The sequence below is a fragment of the Scleropages formosus genome, chromosome 8, assembly GCF_900964775.1.
Source record: "Scleropages formosus chromosome 8, fSclFor1.1, whole genome shotgun sequence".
Taxonomy (NCBI): Eukaryota; Metazoa; Chordata; class Actinopteri; order Osteoglossiformes; family Osteoglossidae; genus Scleropages; species Scleropages formosus.
In genome coordinates this window covers 10,347,567-10,359,481 of record NC_041813.1, presented here as the reverse complement: position 1 = coordinate 10,359,481, position 11,915 = coordinate 10,347,567, and the positions used below count along the sequence as shown (strand labels likewise).

At 40.8% G+C, this 11,915-nt stretch overlaps 1 protein-coding gene across 1 annotated transcript; it reads right to left on the bottom strand.

Moving 5' to 3' along the window:
* Positions 1-1,282: 1,282 nt before the first annotated feature.
* On the bottom strand, positions 1,283-8,758 carry got1 (glutamic-oxaloacetic transaminase 1, soluble). Its single transcript, XM_018766018.2, has 9 exons — positions 8,545-8,758; positions 5,392-5,573; positions 4,861-4,984; positions 4,453-4,565; positions 3,912-4,016; positions 3,524-3,674; positions 3,269-3,434; positions 2,884-3,026; positions 1,283-2,661 (listed from the first exon to the last, which is right to left on the bottom strand). The coding sequence occupies exons 1-9, from the start codon at positions 8,651-8,653 to the stop codon at positions 2,522-2,524; spliced, it is 1,233 nt and encodes a 410-aa protein (XP_018621534.1). The 5' UTR covers positions 8,654-8,758; the 3' UTR covers positions 1,283-2,521.
* Positions 8,759-11,915: the final 3,157 nt, after the last annotated feature.

The following is an 11,915-nucleotide window of genomic DNA, read 5'->3' as shown; positions in this document are numbered from 1 at the left end:
GTCCTGGGTGTTCCCTCCCCCTCCAGCCTTGCGCCCTGTGTTGCTGGGTTAGGCTCTGGTTTGCCTCGGAACAGGCAGTTTCAGCCTGCATTTGTCTGTGTGTGCTTAACGTGTCAAGATTGCCAAGAAACAAAGGTGTCCACCACTGTCTTGAGAGAAAAGGGGCAAACTGGATTTAATCAGGACAGAAAAAGAAGTGGAAGACCCCACTGCACAAAACGATGAGAACATCAGAGTCTGTTGTTGAGAAACAGACATCTTACAGGTCCTCAGTTGCCTGCTTCCTTAAATAACACATGCGAAATACCAGCGTTAGCTGCAACAGTGAAAAAAATGACTTCAGGATGCTGGCCTTGGAGGCAGAGATTCCAAAAAAAAAAAAAAAAAAAAGCCATAACTGAAAACTGGCAAAGAACAAAAGGTTAGAATGGGAAAAAACACAGGCGGTGGATGGCGGATGACTGGAAAATAGTATTATGGATGGATTAATCTTATTTTGAGGGGTCTAGATGAAGCAGGACAACATGTGAGATGTAGAGGAAATGAACAGATACTGGAAGATTGCTTTATGCCATCTTTCAAATATGGCAGAAAAACTATAATGAGGCTCCTTGGTGCTGGTATGGTGGGACGCTTACAAAGAGTACGGAAAAATGAACGAGAAATGTTAGCACTCTATTTTACAACATGTCATTCCTTGTGGTCAGCGCTTGGTTGGTGCAAATTTCAACATGCACCAGAACAATGATGCAATGCATACTTCTCAGTTATGTAAAACCTACTTGATGAATAAACAGGAAGCCAAAGTACTGTCTTGGATGGACAGGCCAGCAAAATGAAAGATTAGTGAATGTCTGATGTATAGTACAGTTGTATAAAATAAAAATGTTATGATACTGATCAGAAATTAATGCTACCTTGGTAAATAAAAGGATCAGTTTCTATCAAAAACATTAACATTTCTGGGCGATTCCAAACTTTTAAATGCTAGTATACACATATTTAAGCAAAACAAAAACATACTGTTGCCAATAGCTACTCTGAAAATGTAAAATTTCTCCAAAACTTAATTACAAAAGGCTAGCTGTAACTTGTTACCATCTACCTCTGGATATTATTTTTGCGCTAAAGTAGCACAAAAGTTACTCTGTCAAGCTCCTCTGTGACTTGACCATTCATAATTTAAAAATGTGCCACCATATATTGTTTTGTAGCACAAATGTGAAGGGACAAATTTCTGATGACTGCCAGAAAAGAGTAAAACAACATCCCAACTCAGTATCCATTCTAATTTATTTTAAACACATCGCACTATCAGCAATGAACTTAAATATAATGTGAGAACCAAAGTTTACATCAGCAAATAAATGCACTTCAACACACACAGGCTCCTAGACACAACATCAAAAAGGGAACACGGGGCATTAAAAGACAGGAAACATGTTTGAGGACTATGTGCTGCAGGGACACAGAAGCCAGACATGCACTGAAAACTGCAACCGCTGATGGCAGATGAAACATTCAAGTGTCAAAGACATTTTAACATAACCGTGATTACAATTGCCTCCATGAGTCCCTGCATCAAAGTGCCTTCATAGAATACATCAAATTCATCCTGAAGCACCCTTTTCAGGGAATTATTTTCATACTGCAATAGGTGAAAATGGAAAGGATTTGCCAATCAGTCATGACAAAGTGAGTCATAAAAACAATTTTACAGTTTAAACAAGACAACATAATTATTCAACCATCACTGCTAATCACTTAGTGTGTGATGTGGTACATGGCATCTGAAAAGAAAGCTATGTCTGTTCAGTTTAAGGAAATGTATACAAGTTGTGACACCTGTCAGTGACAACAGTCCCAATAACGCATTTGATCTGACTAGCATAGTGGTACCCCAGCACACTCAACATCTGGTTTATCTGAGCGGAACTGACTTATTCAGCCACTCACTATATTAAAAGGTTTAAATAGCTGTTAACTTCATACAAATCCTTCTTTTCTGAGAATGCCCAGCACCTAACTGCAAGCATGCTTAGTCTGTTACCAAAAAAATGCATAAAATGCCTGAACACTGCCTTCTAATTTTGAAATTGTGCGCTAAAACTAGATGCACAAAGGCATTTCAAATCTAAAATAACCTGGTATTTTCTTAAATTAACCAAAATTGCAGGGACCTAAATGTAATATTCATCCAAGTTTAAATGTCTTAATAAAGTGCTTAATGGAGGAAAAATTATGGCTTTCAAAATTCCAGTCATTTTAGAGGAAAAATTAAATGATGAAATAAAGGAGCACAGATAACAATGAACAATTCATAGCCTAACTAGCACATTTGATACTTATCTTTGTTTTAGATTCCCAATAACGTATATACTAATTGAAAGTTCATCCTTGCTGATGTGCTAGAGGTGTAAGGTGACAGTTGAGGATAGGGCTGTCTGACCAGAGCACCACTCAATGACTATTGTGCTAAGTACTACTGGACCAGGTAACACCAGGACATCAGGGCAGACCTCTATTGAACTGTGCTGACAGCCTCATGGATAGACTCTGCCACATAGTCAATGTTCTTGGTGGTCAGACCACACATGTTGATGCGGCCACTGGCCATCAGATAGATGTGTTTCTCCTTGCTTAGGTACTCCACCTGATGAGCTGCAGGGCAGAATGAGGAAAGACAAGGTCAATTAGTGGACCACTACACAAAATAAGGAATAATTACAGACTGACATGCATCTTGTCTTAATACAGGAAAATATAAGCTTGTTCCTGGAGCTACAGCCATCCAGATGTGAACCACACTAGAAGCTGTCATTGTGCCTAGTATGGCATGTGATGTATGTTGGACAGAGCTAGATGATCCAAAGAGGAACATACGGGTGAGGCCAGTGAAGCTGAACATGCCAATCTGCTGGGTGATGTGGTCCCATGTGCCTGGGGTGCCCAGGGCCTGGAGCTTGGCCTTCAGCTGGGCCCTCATCAGCAGCACTCTGTCTGCCATGGTCTTCACATTTTCTTGCCTGTGGCACAGGAAACAGAACCATGTGACACAGGCCAGCAAACAATGACAAAAAAAAAAAAAAAAAAAAACTCTTCATTTCAACATGATTCCTCCAACAGAACAGATGAAACAGACTGTGCAAAAACTTGCTGGTATTATGTTTATAAAACCAAACACATTTTGATGACCTGTTACTTTAAGACTGATTTATTATTTCAGAATGGAAACATCAGGGTCAAACACCCCTAAGGATCAGCATACCATTCAGCAAAGAGCTCGGGGCTGTTCAGTGTAAGGGCTACCACGCGGGCTCCTTGTGAAGGGGGGTTGGACCAAATAGTCCTAACAATCTTCTCCATCTGAGATAAAACCCTGGTCAGGTTTTCATTGTCCTTTGCAACAATGGTGAGGTTCCCAACTCTCTCATCTGTTAAGTGAAAGCTAACTTTTAATACCAGGAACAAAATGACAAAGAAATTGCACAACGCTTCTCAAGTACTGGCATGATTCACTTACTATAGAGCCCAAAGTTCTTTGAAAAAGATTGGGCGCAAAACAGCTCGAAACCCTGAGACACAAAGTATCGGACAGCCCAAGCATCCTTCTCCAGGCTTCCAGAAGCAAAACCTTGGTAGGCCGAGTCAAAGAAAGGAAAGAGGTTCCTCCGCTATAGAGAAAGAGAGAATGACTCAGGAAACATCTGGCAAGTATTCAAAACCTTATACATCAGGAGTTCTAAAAACCTAGACAAATGGTAGAAACCTTCACTTAGAAAATGCAGAATACAAATATGTAAGCAAGTGCCATCTGTGAAAATCCAAGATAAACAATTTCTTTTATAGAGAATAAAAAGTGGCAAACACTGAAAGTCTTCATGTTCAAGTTGCATCACCTTGCAACTCACCTTCATGACCTCAGCAATCTGCTTCCACTCTTCTGGTGTGGGGTCAATGCCCGTGGGATTGTGGGCACATGCGTGCATCACAAAGATGGAGTGCTCTGGAGCACTCTGGACACAAAGGACAAATCAGTTCTACTGGTACCAACCATCCAAAAAACTTCTAGATACATGCAAGAGCTGCGTGGTCACACTGGGAGAGCCATTTATTATGTGTGTGTGTGTATATAATATATATATATGTCATCTTGCTATTGTCAAGATAGTGTCTCTTTAGCAAAGAATGTTGTAACTATAGAACTGTGGAAAAACTAAAATTAAGAGTCACCAACAGAACAATCACTGATTTTGGAGTTTTTACTCTTCTTTTGGCCATCTGGCTTTTTCAAATTACAGACATGTTAAAAGAGTAATTTATGATTACCATTTAGGTTTTGTGCTCATACGAGAGTTCTGACCATTTCACATGTCGATCATTACAAAAACAACAAGAAAAACAGGAAAAGGGAATCAGAAAGTACAAAACGCATTCAAATTCACCCCTCACCTCAAGGTCACCTAAAAATCCAGCAAGATCCAAACTTCGCTTTTCAGCATTCCAGTACTTGTATGGACGAATATCTTGAAACCCAGCATCAGCAAAAACACCGTTGTGATTTTCTGTAGAGGAATGGAATTACAAAAAAGGTCATTACATAATGCTAAAGGCAAGTCAAACTAGATTCATGGAAACCACTCACCTAGTTTCCATATTAAGAGAGCATACAAAAGTGATTTACCATTGCCTACTTCCACATATTGCAAACACAGGAAGAACATGCAAACTTCATGCACCCTGAGCCAGATTTCAATACTCAACCTGTCTCGCACATAATGCTTAGGCACCCATAACAAATGTTCATCAGGGATATCTGTGAAGACAGTCATTTCTGGCAGCGTATTTGCAATTTCTTACCCCATGTGGGTGCAGAAACATAAACGGGAGTAGCTGTGTTGTTGTAGCCATAATACCACCGGCGCAGAAACTCTGCCCCTATCTTCAGAGCTCCTGTTCCCCCTAGGCACTGCACACCACCAACCTGCATAAAAAACACAAAATTTCTGGAAATAAAGGGCCAGATCTGTCTGTTTCCAACTTAGCCAATTAAACCCTAACTATAATATCACATCCACACCTCTATCAGAGGAAAAGAAAGGAGGCAACACCCAGGCTGCTGAGGGTTTCTGTTAATAAGTACAAATATGTACATTTACTCATTTAGCTGACACTTTTCTCCAAAATGACTTAAAATGTTAAGTTACTTATAATTATTTTACCTATTTATAAAGGTGGATAATTTATACTGGAGCAATTTAGAGTAAGTACCTTGCTCAAGGGCACTACAGCTGGAGATGGGATCGAATCTCCAATCTTTAGGTCCTAACCACTACGCTATCAGCTGTCCTAGCACTCTGCGACACCGTGAGGTTACTGGCCGAGCTGTACCCTGTTCTCCAGGATGGCCAGGCTGTCATCGCCAAGGGCAATCTTAGAGGCGCTAGAGCGGAACTCGGGCAACCCCAAGATGGGCAGGTACTCATGGTTGAGGCTTTGGTCCTCCACAATCATCCTTTCCACCTTCTTCACCACAGGAAGAACCCATGGCTGATTGTCATCGGTCCTATATGCTGCACAGAGGAAAAAGAAAGAAAAAGTGTTGCTTAGACGACAGGGAAAGATCAGGAGCACATAATACATAAAATCTCAGAGTTTTATCATCATCATCTCATTATTTTTACTAATTATTTTGCAGATGCCATTGAACACAGTAACTTGAATGTTAGATAAGCAACTTTACAACGATTGATTTAATCTCTTTAGGGTAAATAGCTTTTTTTTTTTTTTTTAAAGGTACTACAGCAAGAGTGGGATTCAAACCATGAGTGTGAACGGCAACAACCCTAGCCCCTACACTACATGCTGCTAACTACTGGAGAAGCAGCCACCTTGCAATCTGAAGGGTCCTGGTATGAAACCTTGATCATGTTGTGGAACTTTTGATCAAGGGTTGGGCGTGTGTGGAAATGCCAGCCCGCCAAATTCAACGATTAGAAAACCATGCGAGTGAATAGTTGCCAGGCAAGAGAGGAACAGAAGTGGTATGCCTGTGCCTTCTTCCATGCATGTCGGTCGGACATAAACTCGACACACCCTCAGCTGGACTCAAACACAAATGCCCCCTGAGCAGGTCAGGAGCTACAAGGTGCCAGCTTTACCTGCTGTGCTACTGTGTCCTGTTTTAACCAGACCAATCCTAAGGTACCAATCCTGAACTGCACCAGTGTATACCTGTTGTATAAAAGAGTAATTATCATTGTAAGTAGCTTTTCGCTGTATTGTCCTAACACCGTAAACTGTCAGAGACAAAGGTTTAAGCTTTTAATTCCATGGGCAGCTACCTCTATAATGTATGCTGCCAAAAATGGTGGTTTTGGACTAACCGCAGTTTTAAGTATCCGGTGTCCGCATCTGTATCTCTCCATTTGCTAGTGACATACACTTTTACTTATTCTTGTAGTACTTTTGCGGTCGCTTAGTTGATCGAGTTGTATGTCGCTTTGGAGAAAGGTGTCTGCCAAATTAGTAAATGTAAACTACAGGTGGTCCCTGATTTACGATGGTTCGACTTGCGATTTTTTCGACTTTACAATAGTGAGCTGGTGATAGACATTCAGTACCAACCATATGTCATGCTCACACCCTCATGCCAATCGACCACACCTGCCCTGAACTAGAGGAGCAGGATATAAAGGAATCTGTGCCAACTCATCTGGTTGTGGAACTTCGTTGAGTAAACCTGCAATAGTGATAGAACACTGCTTACTTCCTTGGCCTTCCAGTCCCTCTGTCCTTTGCCCTTCTCTCCGTTTGCTGCCTTCCCGGTTTCAGATCTCCTGCTTTGCCTGATCGACTTGGATTCCTGTCTTGTCCCAAGAGCTCTGTGCTTCGAATGATCCATACCTGTCCCTGACTACAGTCCTTGCTTACTCGTTTTGGTTCCCACAATAATCGAACCCGCAATTTGGTCTGGGCTGTGGCAGCAATCTGCATCTCCAAGTCTGTCACACAGAGGTATGCATTAAATGCATTTTCAACTTATGATGGGTTTCACGGCAAGTAACCCCATTGCAAGTCGGGGACCACCTGTAAAATGTTGAGTTGTAACAATTACTTTCATTGCTTATTCAATTTTAATTTAATTCATACGTATATACATCTATAGTGATATAGTTTATTCACATACAATTTATATTAATTTAACCTAAGGGCTAAGATGTACAATTCCTAAGCAGCTACAGAACTTATACAACCAAACCTTAATGTTCTGTAAATAATATTCCATTTTATACAAACAGGAAAACTGAGTTTTGTTGCTCCCAAGGTAAAGTATGGATTTTTATATTGCTGGAGTGTAATACTCTTGAGGGCTTATCAAGTGAGAGAAGGCCTTAGGGAAGGAAAGATTTCAACCAAGCCAGTAAGTTCTGTGCCAAGATTCCAATTTGTACTTCCCAGGCACAAAACTGAAGACCTTAGATTAAGGCTTCCATACGGCCTGAGATCTAATCCAGCGCTATGGTAGCCTAGAAGGTGATGCTGGAGTCCTGGCAGTTACCACTAATAGAATGCAGCCAAACACCCACAAGGCTTCCACTGCAGCCATCTACAGTGTCAACGGGAACACAGACTGCTGGCTTCCTGACAAGACAATTTAAGCCACAGAAGATCTAAATATCTGTGCTGGCCTTCACACCACCCCAAAACCGATCTGAACAAGTCCCTTACGCCCTGGTACATACACATCCGGATGATCCTGCTTTTTGCAGCTGCATAAACACAGCAGCGGCTGCTCTTGAGCTCATTGATGGCAGAAAGGATTTTTAGCTGCACCGTCACAGAGAACTGGAAGGCTTACAGCTACATACTTATCATGAAGGAGGTCACCACCAGCAAACAGCCTAGCTGCAATTTGCACCATGACCATGAGTAACTGAGTTGCAATTTTCATCCGTTAAAAAGGTGCATTTTTTTTTGTGTTAACATTTAAGGAAGGCATTATGCTGGTGATGATCTGCAGTACAGGTGTCGTGTTGGGAGCAGTCTTCAAGACCCCAGAGAGGTATTCAGACGTATGTGTTGAAGAGGATTATAAAGGAGGGATGGACAGACTCTGATCTTTCATCACCAGGACCTTAATACGGGGGGGGGGGGGGGGGGGCAAGGGTCAGCATTGAAAAAGAAGAAAAAAAAAAAAAAGACAATGGCACCATCTTTAGCAGCACCCATAAGAAAAATATAAGAATGTGATTTTGCCAGCAAACACATTATTATAATACCCTCATGTACTTCCGCTACGCAGGGGAAAGAAGTCATTATGACTATAATTAGCGCACTTACAGCTACCCACAGAATTCAGGAATAATCTATTTGTTGTTACTAAAGAAGTTCCACACTGTAGGAACTAAATTGTTTTACAAAGCAATAAGGCACTGTTTTGACAGAATGGTGGTCCACCACGCTCAGCATATCCTGCTGCACCTCCAGTCCTGGCAATTATCCACAATTGTCACAATGTCATCGATCGGCCACTCGCCTTACCTCCAACACCAAGATTCACCTTATTCGGGCTACTGTCCTCACGGAAATCTGCGGTCAGTTTGAAAACAGCCACAGGGGTGGCTTGCGGAACCTCTGAGAACAGTGACATGACAGCAGATCCGTGCAGTCCAGGACAGGGCGCCGTGGTTGAATATGTAAAGGACAGTCGAGGTTCACCTTCACATGGGACTGTAGCAATGGGAAATGGGCGTTTCAGCTAAGACAAATAGCCATCGTGAACGAGTGATTGACAGGAAATCTAACCAATCAGCGCAAAGTGGATAGGTCGAGAAGTCGTAAAAGGATTTTTTTTTTTTTTTTAAACAAACTTTATCGATTAAAAACAGTAAGTACAACAGTCAGGATAATAAATAAAACACCGGAACAGATCCAAATATTACAACAAACAACAAAAAGATGATGACGACGACATGGTCCGATAAAAATTGCGTCACAATGCCGACAGCTGGTGCTGCAAATAACCGAACGAAGAACGAGTAAAGGCGGGACTAAAATGAACGTTGCTCAAATTGGCGAATGACGTTCAAAAGTCCTCTTGACTTTAAAATGCTATTTGTCCATAAACCTGACGAAACAACGACGTCTAAAGCGTCAAGTTATGGACGGAGCAATTTGAAATGTGGGCAGGTTTTGATGTCCAAGAGACGTGGATGTGTTTTTCTGCCGTATTTTGTTGAACGCAGAAAATGAGTGAGAACATGATCGGCTGCTTGGGGAATTTTTGGTTCGTTCTTGTATTTCAGTGACGTTCTTTTTAAAAGGAGGAGTTTTGACTGGGAATTCAATTGTACTGACTTCGTGTTTTGTGTTTGTTATAATAGACAATCTATATTACTAACTACAGATCAGATGTACTTAAAATTACTGCTCCATAGGCAGCCACCTCACAGGTTGTATCAACGAATTCCCCTCTGTCCTTAAAACTAGCTGAACTGAAGCTGTTATTAATTCGCACGTAGTTTCTGAATATATGTCATGATCTATCGTCCAAATTATTTGACGGCTGAACATTTTTCAGAAAACAGTGCGTCCTTGTAATAGAATATAATGTTAGATGACATATAAATGAAATGTTACAGAGATGACCGTGTAATTGCGCTACTGGTTCCAGAGCAATACGGCTGAGTGACAGCTGTACACACTTCAACAGTCCCGTCAAAGTACTCTCTTCCACAAGCACTTGCAAATACATTCTCTTCCACAAGGTGGCGGTAAAACATAACGTTTAACTACGAGCGCGTGACGAGTGGTATTTGTTTTCTTAAAAATCTTATTGGTGTTGGAAAACACAATAACGTACCATTTTGCCTACTTGTTGGATGGAAATTAAAACCATCTTTGTTTATACAGACTTAATATTGTAGCGTCCCTCCAGGGAGCTACTAGAAACCGGCTCAGGAGTCAGGGTAAAAGGAACGCGCTCTTTATTAAACGGGTAAAATTTTTTTTTTTTTTTTTTTTTTTCCTCCCCCCTTCTTCCTCTTCTCTCTCTCACGGATCACCAGCCCACCAAGGATGTCTGGTTCCGCACACTGTCCAACTGGAAAGGTAAAAATTTCTTCATTCATCATTTCTGATTACTAAACTCTTTATCCAATAAAGAAATGAACCCTAAAACTGCCATGCCAATAATAAAATCTAAAACCAAACAATAAAAATCAATAATACCAGCAAATACCAAGCCCCCATGATGATAGAACCTATTAAAACACTAAAAACATACCCCAAGGCTTAAAACCGTAAATAATTAAAAGTAACTTATCCGGTAACATTTACCTCTCAAGAGGGGCGATCCACTGGCCTGCTCCCAGGGGGATTACTATACACCTTACCTACAGTTCTTGGGTGTTTACCTTTTCACAACACTGCTCTCCTATTAACATTTTAGTAGAATAGATGAATGATAAAAATGTGTATGCGTTAACAGGCATATATATTTTTTTTTTTTTTTTTTTTTTTAAAACAATAATCTTAACGAAAAGACTTCAGATACTATAAGTAGTCTCAAACACCTAAGAATCCCGCTGGGTCACTCCCAGCCCCCCTACCGCGCCCCACGGTTAAGGGGCCACCTCCAGACTCCCCAGAATTCCCCTCCTGACCACTGAGCATAAGCAGAACGACAACCAATCAGAACAACACACACACAATCATGTACATACATGAACACTAATATCAACTATTTACCGGCGCTATTACAACTTCCCTCAGCACCGTTACATTATAGTTGAGACACAATGTATGTATTTGCATGTTGTCGATTTGCACATTCATCCATCAAACTTCTGCGCTCCTGTAAACATTGAGATCATTATGCGCGTGTATGTGAAACGTGTATGTCCTAACAGTACTCCAGGGCTTAAATATTTTAGTTCAGTTTAATCTATTTTTATAGATCACTGTGCTCACACAGTGACACAGAGTGCTGAAAAAAGGATAAGAATACACAAATCAAATAAAGGCTGTAACATACAATGGTTCGTAATAACAAACGGGCGCTACTTTGCAAAGCGCATCAAAACGTTGTGAGTCTACAGCGGTTCGTCGGCTCGTGGGCGTGGCGCGTGAGCCAGAGGTAGGACAGATTTCTTTCTTTTCCCGTCAAGTGTCTCGTGTGTTATTGTATTTGGCTTTTTTTTTGTTTTGTTTTTACCCTCCTAACCATCATGGCATCAAAGCGTAAATGTGATACAAGTGATGGTGATGAAAGGAAACGACCACGACTAAAACAAGTGGAAATATAATGAATTAAAGCGAAAAGTGAAACGCCCACGAACATTGGAAAAGCGAACATTAAAGTTTCTTTAATTTTTTGTACACTCACACACACACACTCTCTCTCATAAAAGACACTTCTCAACCTCTTTCCGAATTGCAGAATCTCATTCCTCACTGCGTTCTTAAACCTACCTCGCTTTGCTTTTCCAAGTCCTGTCCCTTTATTGTTCCCCAGTCCCGTTCCACGTCTCTTTGTGATAACAACCGCCCACCTTGTTCATTGACCACGATTTCGGATCCTCGCCTCTGATCAGTTCACTGATCGACCGACCATTCGCCCGTTCCTGACCACGAAAACAAATCTAGTCCTTTGATTTTGAATAAATGTCCCTCACTTGGGTCCAGCCTCCTCCGTGTCCTCTGTTCATCATGACTGTAGTAACATTTATTTGTTATTTCTTTCTATGTTCCTCTCTATTATAAATATTGTAGTTACATGTATTATTATTATTATTATTATTATTATTATTATTATTACTGTCATTATTACATTGTATTATTATTACTACTGTATTATTATGTTAAAGATGTTTTAGTGTATCTGGAAGTGTTTCTTTAATGTTTTAATGCAT